Raw genomic sequence first — 13,420 nt, 5'->3', positions numbered from 1 at the left:
GCTGAGCCTGTTTCAGCAACGAAGTTTTTGTGAGCATTAAGAAAAGATGATGGAAGGCAGTTGTTACAGTGTTTGATAAATAGTAGATGATCATAATATATGTATGTGTGTGACTATATGCATCACCACTTATAAATATTGATTATATTTGGTGTAAATCATCGATTATTCTATTTGATAAATAGTAGGTTATCAGTCATGGCAATGTATATATCTTTATGCACTTTATGACTATTTGTTTACCACTCTGAATCTTTGTGGATCAAAAACTGTTAACAGATCACTATGAGAGTGTTAGGTAATACATTTAGTGCATTTAGTGATAGACTTTTCTCTAATACGTATTTATGAGAGAGTCACTTAACCAGAGTGGCCTCCTCTGCATTTCAGGAAACATTACCAGGTTTTAAATGGATTGGAAGTAGGATAAAAGACCTCCTGGAAAATGGGAAAGAAGTCCTTTTTGCATTTGAAGAGTCTATTGGTATGTAGTGAAAATTAAAATCTTTGAAATTTGAATGAGATTATTTTTAAATGTAAAATTCTATAGAGAGGAATTATTGTCTGCTGATTTTGCATTTCGAGTTGTGGTAAAAACCACAGAGAACTCAGAAATGTGTAGATGCATTTCTCATCAGAAAAAAAAAAAGATCCTTAAAGAACCCCTAAAAACCTTCAGTATCAATGGGTTTCATTTATTATTAGACTGTAAAACTATTGAAATTATTATAGGCTTAAGTTTTCCTAATTTTAAAGATGTTTTTTAATTCTCAGGTTTTCTGTGTGGAACTTCAGTTTTGGATAAAGATGGGGTGAGTGCAGCTGTTGTTGTCGCTGAGATGGCATCTTACCTAGAAACCATGAATATAACATTGAAACAGCAACTGATTAAGATTTATGAAAAGTAAGTCCTATGTTAAATTTTTTTGTCCTACTTTAAGCTTTCTAAATTTGTTTTCAAGGAATAGTCCATTTTTTTTTTAAAGTACTAAGATTGTCTAAATTAAGGACTGCTACTTTCTACATAATACTACAATCCGCTTATCTTTATACTTTTCTAGAGAGCTATCTGATATCTGATTTTAACACTTTAAATCTTTGTGCAGATACGGTTATCATATTTCCAAAACTTCATATTTCTTGTGTTATGATCCAACTACCATCAAAAGTATATTTGAAAGGCTTCGTAATTTTGATTCCCCAAAAGAATATCCAAAATTTTGTGGGGCATTTGCTATATTGCATATACGAGACGTTACTACTGGATATGACAGCAGCCAGCCTAATAAAAAATCAGTAAGTACCAATTTTTTTTAAAAAGTTTTTAACAGTCTGTAATAATTCATACTGTAGTAAAATAGTAGAAGTTCAAGGCTGTGAGTTTCTTGAAACTAGGATCCTTTGTTTTTTTCCAGAGCAATTGTCCACTAACTGGCTCTCTGACTTTGATCCTGCCCTCTATTACTCCTCAAGTGTGTGCTACCCTGGGGGTTGGGGGTGGGGGTGGGGCACGGTGAGAAAGAGAATGAGAGACACAGACAGAAAGAGAAGGAGAATGTGTGATGATGCTGAACAAATAATGTTGAAAATAAAGTCTAAAAGTCTATAATTTCAAAGCTACACTAGTTGTAATCTTTCTTTTTCACCTTTATTCATTATACCTCTAGCCAAATAGAACAACTTTAGTTTCTTATATACATCTTATATGCATTTTTAAAAATTATCTCTATTTTTGCTCAAGATATTTTCCTCAGTCTACCTTTATTTCTACAGTTGCAGGTCCACACATTAGCCATTATTAAAGACGTAAGGCAAATGTCATCTCCTCTACATATCCCCCAGGTCCCGTAATCAGATATCACCTTCCTGAGGTTTCATTATATATTGTGCCTACCTCTTGTCATTCATCATTTTCAGTCTTGTTATCATTGTGTTGTACATGGCAGATCCATTTGTGAATATACCCTTATGCCTCTCAAAGCTCCTGCCTATGTAGTAGGTGCTCAACAAATATTTAAATGCCGCAGATTGCTGATCATATTTAGTTATTATGATTAGCTTAAATTTTCATTTATAATGTTCTGATGTTATCTCAAGATTCTAGGGATATAATATATTTTGGGAAATCCGAAGTCTCTTGTGTAGAATACTACCCACATTCCCTTTGTGTATATTCATCCAGTCAATAAAAGATTAGTTCCCAGTTATTGGTATTCAGTGTATGTGCACCTATGTGTGTATCTATTTTTCTGTCTTTGTAAACTGCTGATGAGAAGAACCTATTATCTGGCTTTTTATTTTTCTAATGTTTCTGTGCTTAGAGTAGTTCTTGGTGTTATTTTTTCCTCTCAACTTTCTTTAAAGTTTATGATATTTGTTTTTCAAAGTGCTTTTCTATCTGTTCCCCACTGATGATTATAATAGTTTTGTAAGGCAGATGGTATAGATATATTTAATCCTCTAAGGTCACATGGTATGCATCAAAGACTTCCCGAGTTCTTTCTTCTTCACACTTCAAATTGACATTTATCTGTGTGTTCAACTGGCATTTATCAAAACTCTTCTGTGCTACAGGCACAGATACAATGGGAATGTAGCAATGACAGAGACACTGTTTCTGCACTCAAGAATTCAGTGGGGAAATGGACAAGTAAACAGTGCTTACTTTCTAAAAAATTATAAGTGCTATCACAGGGTGCCTAGAGGGCCATGGAAGAGCATAGGAAGGACCCTTACTCAGATTTGGGAAGCTTATGGAAGACTTTCTAGAGGACTTATGTGAGCTGAGTTCTAGAGTATGAGTAGGAGTTATCCAGCTGTAGGAGGAGCTAGGTGTTTCAGGCAAAGGGAGTAGCAAGTGCTAGGTCTGGAGATGAGACGGCATGGTTTCTTTCAAAGAACCACAAGTAGTTCTCTACAACTGTAGTATGGAGTGTGAGGAAGAATGGCATGTATGGAGAATGGGTTAGAGATAGCCCAATTACCAGGCAGAAAGATCAGTTAGTACGCTGTTCAATAATCCAAATGAGAGATGATGGTAGCCTGAACTTAATGTAGTAGTATTAGTGATGGAGAGAATTGACATAGTTGAGTTAAATAAAGGACAGAATAGATAGGACTTGCTATTCGATGGTCTGTGAGTGAAGAAGAAGGGAGAAGGATCTCTGTCTTAAGCAGCTAATGTGTGGTAGTGCCACTGACTGAGTGAGGGGTCTCAAGGAGAGGACCAGGTTAGGGACACCTGAGGGAAGGCACCGCTATCAACCTCTTTGTCCTAGCACAACCCCCACAGTTCCCTCAAGACGCCTTCAGAGACTAATCTATGGTCTAGGAAGCACCAGTGCTAATCCATACATTTAATGTCAGTAAAGCTTCATTCTTTTTCTTTTTTTCTTTTTTAGGTAAAAAACATTAAAAAAAAAATTTTGTGCCCCAGTGGATTATTTTGCCTATGCTTTAGGATACGTGCACTCTATTGGAGACTATTGATAAACTGTGAAAGTGCTTTGACACTGTAAAGCGCTTTGTAAATGTAGAGGCAGGGTGGACTTTGATACAGATAGACTTGACTTCGACTTCTTGCTCTGCTACTTAGCAAGTGACTTTGAGCAGGTCGTTTACTCTGAGCCTTGTCTATAAATTGGCAGTAATTCTTACTTTGCCAGGATTATTGTTGAGGTCTAGAGATCATGTGTGTAAGATATATAACCCAATGCCTGCACTATCATAAATATTTAGTAAATGGTATATTTATAAATTATGTATGTAATCTTTTGTATTTTATAATTCTTTTAAAAATATTTTTTAAATTTTTAATTGTAAAAAAAAACCCATGAAATTTATCAGCGTAACCATTTTTAAGCATACAGTTCAGTGGCATTAACTCTATTCACGTTGTTGTGCAGCAGATCTCCACAACTTTTTCATCTCACTAAACTGAAACTCTGTACCCATGAGACAACTCCCCATTTGTCCCTTCTCCCAGCCCTTGGCAACCACACTTCTACTTTCTGTTTCTATGAATTTGAGTATTTTAGATACCTCATTTAAGGGGAATGTGTTTTACAACTCTCGGAAATGAAAAAGTTACCAAATGTCATTAAGCTGTTGTTACAATTGTGCATAGGTGCTGCCTGTGAGTAAAAACAGCCAAATGATTACATTTACGTTTCAAAATGGCTGTGTTGCTACTCTTCGGACAAGCGGGACAGAACCAAAGATAAAATATTATGCAGAGATGTGTGCATCACCTGACCAAAGGTAAGCACTGACTTTATACACACACAATCACATGCGTGTGCGTGCCTTATTGACATATAACTCTCATCCCATATAATTCACCCATTTAAAATGTACAGTTCAATGGTTTTTAGTGTATTCAGAGTTGCGCAATCACTACAATAAATTTTAGAACATTTTCATCACCTCTAAAGGAAACCCCAGACCCAATAGCAGTCACTTCCCATTCCCTTCCCTCCCAGTCCTAGGCAACCACCAATCTACTATCAGTCGTTATTGATTTGCTGCTTATTCTGAACATGTCATATAAATGGAATCGTATGCTATGTGGTCCTTTGTGACTGGCATCTTTTACTTAGCATAATGTTTTCAAGGTTAATCCATGTTGTAGCATGAATCAATACTTAATTCTTTTTTAAAAAATTTTTGTTTTCATGGCTCAATAATATTCTATTGTATGGATATTCCACATTTTTAAATCCATTTATCAGGTGATGGACATTTTGGCTATTTGCATAGTGGTGCTACAAACATTTGTGAACAAGTTTTTGTGTGGACCTATGTTTTCATTTCACTTGGGGATATATCTAGGGGTAGAATTGCTGGGTTACATGGTAGTTCTATGTTTAACCTTTTGAGGAACTGCCAGACTATTTTCCAAAGCAGCTATATATCATTCGAGAATTTAATTTTAAAATGTTAGTGAATTTATATTCCTGGGAAAACTCTCTAAGCTTTAACTATTATGTGATGAACATAAAGAAATGATCAACAAATAATTTGTTTATTACCAAATATTCATTTTCTATATCTAATGTGATTTGACTTAATCTGCCAAATTTATTTCCTTCTAAGAGTATGAACTGTGACTAAATTAACTTATTTAAAGGCTATTTAAACTTATTGAAAGTAGTGCCTCCTATAACGTTGTCATTGATCAATATATTTTTAGGAAGGAGATTTTCTGGAACTGCCTTCAGAGCCTAATGTATATTATTTTTTATGTCCCTAAATCTTTGCATTTAAGAGTAGATTTTATTTCCTTTAGGGAGTAAAAAAAGCAGTGTCTAAAGTAAACCAAATTGGGTAATGCTATATTTGGTTAAAAATATATTTGGTTTAAGATGATTATTAAAGTAATAAAAACTAATTTGTTGGGTAGTATGTAAAATGACTGTGAAGGCAGTTTAAAAGAGGCTTTCCTAGAAATGTTTTGGGCAGTAGCAGCTTTACAAGGGATGGCTTTGAAGGGCATACTTGTAAGTGCACATTTATTTTTTTAAACATCTCATTCTTTTAGTCACACTCCCCTCTGCTACCTGAAAGATAGGCTGTATCATCCCATAATATCTGTACAGGCCATTTTCTTCAAAAGTATTTTGGGAAGCCATTCTCTCTTAACATCTGGTATCTCTGTCCTAAGCCATTAAGTCACCTGTCCCAGGAGAAATCTTTATCTATACTATATATAACTCATCCATGTACCATGAACCAAGGCTCTCCTCTTAATGCAGCTCAACTTCAATTAGTAATATTGATGTTTTCTTTGTGTGTGATACCCCACACTTTGGTCTTGTTTTGTTTTAACTGAGTGAATTTCTCTTTCGTTTGCCAATTATTTAATTATCCCATCAGGTTTATGCCTTCTTAAACAGTTATAACAATTAAAGAAATTTTAAGGCTATGAAAATCAAGAATTTCAAAACTCTTGATCTTTTTCCTTAGTGACACTACCTTACTAGAAGAGGAATTGAAGAAACTCATTGAAGCTCTGATTGAAAATTTTCTTGAGCCCAGTAAAAATGGATTGATCTGGCGTTCTGTTTAGTGGACACCAGTACCTCATTACCTTGTGCTGGCGAATGGAACAGGACATCCAAGAACTCCGTGCATTGAATTTGTGTTAGCATTCTCTATCATCTGTCCGAGTATCTTTTTCCTTTTATCTTCTTTCTTTTTTAGTTGGCTGAGTAAACAAACTGTATAGATTTGAAATGAAAAGGTCTGGAGAGAAATGATTCAAATTTTTTCATGGTTTTGAACAAAAGTCATTACATTAAAAGTATTATAGTAACATGTAGTTCTTCCTTTAACAGAAACAGAACAATACAAAACCGAGTTTTCTTATTAAAGTGTGAATAAGCTTAGTTCAATATTCTTGTAATTGTGTATAGCATGGTTTAAAAAAAAAGGCAGATAAATGCTATATAATTGTAGCGTTAAGGAAGTTAATGTATGAAATTGACAAGAAAATGGCACTGCTCTCAGAATATTGTGGAAAAGTGTCATTGTTTCATCATAGGTATTAACTTACAAATTAGAGTATTTGAAATAGGGTATTTAGCATTTCCAGCTTAGAACAAATGTACAATATGTGATTTTCAGTTCCTCTGTTTCAGGTGCTCTTGGTGCAGTGTAAGTTTATTGTATGTATTTAAAATCCCCACATTTACTGAACATAAAACAATAGTGGCAACACTCCTAGTGGCTTTGTTATTGTCGAATTTCTCAGTGCCTTCTCAGGGTATGGTGTGAATGAAATAGCATTTCTGCATCAAATATAATTTAATCAGTTAATTTCAGACAGTTAAGGAAAATCTTCCAAACTACATAGGTGCTTCTCCTCCATATGAAATAGATTTGCTGACTTTAAAACCTTACGAATGTAAATAAAAACCTTCATAAAAGTAGGCTCAGTGTAACTGTAGTTAAGGATCTTTATGTTAGAATTAAGTGTCAATTATCATAGCCTTTAAATAAAGAAAAAAATCTAAACTGACATAAGAGCTCTGAATTTGTTTAAAAATCTGACATTTGAATTACATTTTTGTAAGTAAACTTATTCCTTTATCGGGTAAAGTAATACCAATTTTACTAAGAAATAAAACATTCAGTATTAGGTGTTATGAAACACTAAAATTAAATGTTTTAATACTAAAGCCCAGTTTATCCTAACATCTTGTTGGCTTCTGTAGAATTTCTGATCACAAGAGTACTATTTATCTTTTGTAATATGGAAAAAAATATTAGAAGGTCACTTTGGTTGATTCTGCAGTCTTCCAAAAAAAAAAAATGAGAAGCTCTGTTTAATCTTCTTGAAGTGTATCCTATCATACAGAGCTCACAGAAAACTTGAACACATGTGGTATAGCTGCAAGATAACAATAACAAGGCCAGGGTATGATCATACTAAACAAATTGCCTATGGGAGATAATGGGTATTAGAGAATTTCCTAAAAAATATAATAATAACAATAATAATAATAATACTATAAAATTCGAACTGATTAGGATATTTTTTAAATCATGGTTTGGTTTGTTGGAGCTATCAGCTAACATTTGGTTGAACCCATATAATCCAAATATAATTTTCAAATTATTGTATTGCCACTATTGTTAACTTGTTCTTTCCTTACTTTCTTGTAGCTGGATGTTTTATGACCATAGATAATAGACAGCTGGCTAAACGTAGAGCACCATATTTCTGAATGAGTTTTTTTCCAAAGGCTTTGCACTCAAGAAGTTATGTATAGAATTTTTGTTTTATTTGCTTTTAGGAATGTAGACTGTAATTTAGGAAATGACCTATATTCTAAAAAGTGTTATGAACAATGCTGTATATATAGAAAATATGTATATTTGGTTTTAGTGTCTGTGTTTCAGTGACTGCAGAATAGAGTGGAACTAAAATGATAGAATAGCCCATTCATAATTACTAAAGCTACACTGATTGTCATTCTATTACATAGAGAACAGTTTTGTTTGAATGCTTTAATATAATGCAACATTTAAGTCATCTTAATAAAGGGGAAAAGTTATTAAAGCTTAGATTCTTATCTCAAAAATTTTAAAATCCAAAGTTGAAATTAACAAAATTTTACAAATGTTCCCGAAAGATATAAATTGAGGTAATTATTTGATTCTAGCTAAGCTCTCAAGTCTATCTGAGCATGATATTTAACATGAACTGACATAGTGGGTGTATACTTGCCTAAGAGTAAATTCAAGTGAACCAAGAGAGACAGGAGTGCTGGCCAGTAGGTCTCAGCCTTGGGCTCTGCATTGTTTATCTTTTTCTTTACGAACAATATCACGGAGATTAATGCATTCTCACTGAGTGTGTATCTCAAAACTGGGATTTTTCTAGGGCTTTGGGGAAAAGAAAAGAATTAGTGGGGCAAGATCAAAGCATAGGTTGCAAATAAACAGTAATGATAAACAATAGAAAGGTTGCTAAGGTGGCACAGAAAGTGCTTCTTGCGAAGAACAAACTTATCACCTTAAATATAGGGAAAAAACTGACTGTGGGCAAGTTGTTTATTTGTGTTTATTTGTTGTGATGTTGAGCAAATAGTGAACCTTTTGTTTTCCTTTATTAGTGACCACTACAGAGACCAAGTTTTAAGAGATGAGAGCAAGTATCCCTCTTACTGATTCAGTTCCTGCAAGGATGTTGAGATGGGAACTGGGGAGGGGATATAGCAGAAATAAAAAGGAATAAAATATAGATTGGGAAATGAACCTCTGAGAAAAAGTTCAAAGAATTAAGATCATTTAACACTGGGGAGGAGAAAGCTGTTGAGATAGTTTAATAAGTTTTAAGTTGTTGAGTTTTTTATTGAAGGACTTAAAGTAAGAAGTAATATGAAAACCTGTTCACCATGTCCAGTGAGGACAAAATAAGAAGGACTAAGGATCTTTAAAAAAAAAAAAAAAGCAACATGAAAAGTTTATTATTTAAGAACTTGGGCAGCAATCATTAGAAGCCTTCTATTTGAATTTTATTTTTAAGAGAATAAAAATTTTAAATATTAAGGGATATACTATATGGCTTTTACGAGTTCCTTCCAAACTTAAAAAAAAAACAACTCAGGTTGGAACAAAGATGTCATAAAGAGCACTGAAAGTAACATTCGAATTTCACTCCATATTTAGAAGAATTTAGTTCACAAGACAGTTTTTGTATATGTTGAGTGATAGATAAGTATGAGTGCAGTGAATAAAGACCTGCTTAGATGTTATTTTTAATTTAACCTGGCAAATTGAGACTTGAACAAAATTTTGTTCATTTTGAAGAATGTATAGCTTTATAGGATATTTGAGGGATTTGTTTTAAAGTATTGTTACTTGGATGTAGTAACTTCAGCAGACAGAGAGGTTCTAAGATTGGAGACTGTGGAATATCTTTATATAGGAAATAGAACTATTTCTTAAGCAGATTGCTTCTGGAATTGACGCAACAAAGATATTAGCTGGAGTTTAATGGAGAAATTGTTCTATGAACTGCTGCTATCGGTATTTCTTTCAGATCTTTTCCATTGTTGTTTATGATGCTTGAAAAATCTAGATTCTGCTTGGATAAATTTAATTGTATGCCTTTTTCTCTCTACCTCCCTCTCCCTATATGCCCTTCCACATTTTGTTACTGTGAAATGCTATTGCCCTATTACCTCACTGACAAGAAATCTTAACTGTATCTTTCAGAATGCTTTAAACTTATTCATAAACTAAGTTGGTTTATAGACTTTTGGTTATTTTCTTATTGCGAGAATATTTAAGACATTGTAAGAAGTAATTTAAAATCTATTTCATAACTTTTTTTTATCTGTCTGGATACTATATGTTAATTTATTATGGCCTTTTACAATTCACTTGTCTTCTGAGATGGCTCTGGAAACTGATGAGGAAAGAGTCATACTAACCAAAATGAATGTCAATTGATCTAGCATTTTATTTTCTGTTTCCTTGTACTTTGGGCATCCAAAGCACAAAATTAGAAGAAATATTTTTTCATATTTGTCCCTCTAAGTATCTTATCATAGCCATAAGGATTCTAAGTGGGAAGAAGAGAATTTCTCATCTGACTCTACACAGCTGGAAATAAAGTTAGCGTTGACCATTGATTACTTTAGAATATTCCTCACACTATTATATTCATTATGGCATCTATTCTCTTTATTAATTAAAGACTATGTACTTTATAAAGAGAACATACGATGAAGATAAGAGCAAAGCGACATAGCTAAAGTTTGCTTCTCAAACTTTTCCACCAGCATGACCCTAAAGCACAGGAGCACGAATGTATAGGGGAAGGGGCCTGAGAGCAAAATCAGAAGCAGCCTCAGAAATTTTACCACTTGTGAAATTTTGTGTTCTATCTTAAGGATGTAAGCGAATTTTGCATTCTCCATAATAAAACTGTCGTAATACAAAATGATTCCTTCAATCTTCACCATAACTGGTGCTGCTGCGTGATAACTGGTGTTTATCACATGGCCTCTTAGTTTTCTCCCCCAACCTCTCCTCTTCAAGTGCTGCATATTCCTGAGGGTTCACACACTGATTCTCACGTGAGAAATATAAACATAAAACATATCTAGGGTATTCCTTGCTCTTTAAAAGTTGAACTTTGAAAGTATTAATGTCAAGTTAAACTGACCTGAAACAGTTATGTTACCACCAAACTTTATATAATATAGCCAGAGGTGTTGGCCTGTTTGTTCTCTTTAATTTGTTGGCATTCCTTGACTAAGAAGGAGCACCCAGCTCTCAGTTCCCTGAGAGCAGGGATCATGATTTATTATTTTTCATATTCATACCACCTAGTATAGTACCTGTTATATAGAGTGCTTAATTACTGATAATAGTAATGAAGAGATTTTATTTTAAAGAAGCAAATAGTTTTAGAAACAATCAAAAATATTAATTTTTAAATTCAGCTTTTAAAACAATTCTCATTACTGAAATTTATAATAAATAATGTTTATTAAGCACATACGCCCTTAAATATTCAGTTTCTTTGGAGAAAGCAGAGCATATTCCCATTCGGAAATTGTGTGTAATGCCTCGTATTTTACACTCAAAGCAAGGGGTTGGCCAAAAAGGCTAGAGAAATGTTTGTGTAGATTTAATATCACTAGTAAAAGTACCATTTTGAGCCTACTAGTGCTACCTTCCAAGTGAGTCACAACTGATTTGATATAATTTGGTATATTTTTGTCCTTTGTTATAATTCAGCATATTATTTTAAAAGAGCCACTCAAGCAAAGGTCTGCATTTATATATATGGTGAGGCTTTCTTATTATAGGCTAAAATAAATTCTTTGTATACGTCATTGAATATGCCAGATAAAATATATGCGGTTAAGAATGAATTCTTTTTCTGACTGTGTAGCAGTAGTTCAAAAATGTGCCCTTGTTTTAGCAGTTTCTGTCAACATCTTCCCATTTTTTCCCCATGAGAACACCAGGGTGTATCATAAGTGTACTGCCTGTAAGAATTTGCACTTTAAGTATTTGTGTGTGGATTTCTTGTGGTTTTAGCCAAATGAAGTGTTATCAGTAATAAATAAACTGGTGTCTTTATAGGCATGAGTTTCTGTGTAATTTTTATAAAGTTTGCTATCCAAACTGGATATGTTTTTGAAATATATGCATGGCATACCTTAAAATCTCCTTTTAGCCAAACAAATATTCTAGCTCATTATGCAATAAATATTCCTTGATTGGTTCATCAGAAATCCCAGAAGAAAGAGTTAATATTAAAGTTCTTTCCATCTTAGTTTCCTCTTTCCTTCAATTGACCTAATTCGTCTGCCCACATTGGCATCTGCTAACTTAATATTGTTCATAGCACATAAATAAGTGAACAAATAAATTTTAGTATTATTGTCTCCGTAGTCTCCATGAGTGTAGCTTTTTCACTACTTTAACACTGCCTAGAACAAAGCATGGCACAGAGCAGGTGCCTAGTAAATATTTATTTAATGAATGAACTCATGTTTCTGCCTACAGAAGAAAAACACTAAATTCTTGATTCTGCATATGTGCAGAGTTGCACATGATGAGAAATATGCAGTAGCTTTAGAGATTTATAAACCCATTAATTAATGCCTCACCCAGGCATCACCTACTTCTTGGGGCCTCTGGGTCATCCTTACTCACCCTGCTGAATTTTTCTTGAGCTCAGCATTTTCCTCCTGCCTTTCCTTAGTGGCCCCATGTCCTCCTGGTTTGAAGCCTCCACGTTATCTTTGATTTCACTTGCCACTGTATGTGTGCTGTTTGATAATTCTTTAATAGTCTCTGAGGGTAAGGGCAAGGCCATCAGCCTGAAACCCTCCTAAACAGGGACCAGGAAGCTAATTCAACCTAAAATAATAGGACCGTTATCTTCCCCAAAGGAGAATTGTTGATGTATATATAAATGGAGGAGGAATTACAATAAAAATTTGTTTTATTCACCATTCTTCCCTGTCCTCCCTAAACTAACAATTCCTCATTTCTGTTTGTGATGGGACTATTCTCTTGTTTATGATTAATTCCCTCTGGTTCTAATAATTAAATGGTCTAACCTTGTATATAATTTGCTTTAAATTAAGTCTTTGACCTATATGCTTCTGCTTCATTCATTCATATTATAAATATTTATTGACCTGGAAATGCATAGGTACCAAGGGCTCCCCAGAGGGCTAATAAGTAGAAAAAAAAACATGGCAACCATGTCATTGCTAGAACAGCCTGTTCAGGACACCTTTCTCACTGCCCCTGCACCACCAGGTGAATCACCTTTATTTATTCTCATGTCTTTGAATTCAAAGCACCTGGAGAGAAGCCCCAGTAGGCTGGACTTTTGTTATATGCTGCCTCCTAGCTGGAACTAGAGGCTGATAAGGGAAGGATTTGACCCCCTCAGCTTCCTTCTGAATGGTAGTGGGTGGCAGGCCACTGCAGTTAACCCTTTCATCAAGGCACAGTGGGCGAGAATTAATTTACCAATCAGGAAATTATGTTGCAGACAAGAGGGACAAACATCCGCTACAGTGCTGGAGCAGAGAATTGGAGAATAAGTAAAAGCTAAGCAAAGGAAGAGGGGAGGATATCGTAAGCATAGAGCACAGCATGAATGTGCAGAGAACCATAAGTGGTTTGGTATTGCTTTGGGGTATGGATGTAAGTGGAGAAGGGGCAGAGGGCCCTGAGTGCTATGCTGTGGAGCTTAGACTTTAATCAGCAGGTGATGAAGGTCATGAAATGATTGAAGCAAAAGATATCTAGGAGATGATGGTGGGGGTGTGGGAGACGGTATGAGAGAATCTAGCACTGGAAAGAACCTTAAAAAACATCTTTTCTAACTCTCATCATTTTCTACAGTATAACTACCAAATGGGGATATATATAT

The 13,420-nt window shown here is 34.4% G+C and overlaps 1 protein-coding gene across 1 annotated transcript in view; it reads left to right on the top strand.

Annotated features, from left to right (window-relative positions):
- The window catches only part of PGM2L1 (phosphoglucomutase 2 like 1), a 51,413-nt gene extending 39,809 nt beyond the window's left edge, over positions 1-11,604 (top strand). Inside the window, exons 10-14 of the mRNA XM_006926613.3 lie at positions 391-484; positions 775-904; positions 1,107-1,296; positions 4,127-4,260; positions 5,965-11,604. Of these exons, the coding sequence (XP_006926675.1) occupies positions 391-484; positions 775-904; positions 1,107-1,296; positions 4,127-4,260; positions 5,965-6,067 (651 nt within the window). The 3' untranslated portion in view covers positions 6,068-11,604. The remainder of the gene's footprint in view (positions 1-390; positions 485-774; positions 905-1,106; positions 1,297-4,126; positions 4,261-5,964) is intronic.
- Positions 11,605-13,420: the final 1,816 nt, after the last annotated feature.

This window comes from Pteropus alecto, unplaced genomic scaffold, assembly GCF_000325575.1.
Source record: "Pteropus alecto unplaced genomic scaffold, ASM32557v1 scaffold7, whole genome shotgun sequence".
NCBI classification, from domain to species: domain Eukaryota; kingdom Metazoa; phylum Chordata; class Mammalia; order Chiroptera; family Pteropodidae; genus Pteropus; species Pteropus alecto.
This window is presented reverse-complemented; position numbering and strand designations above follow the sequence as displayed.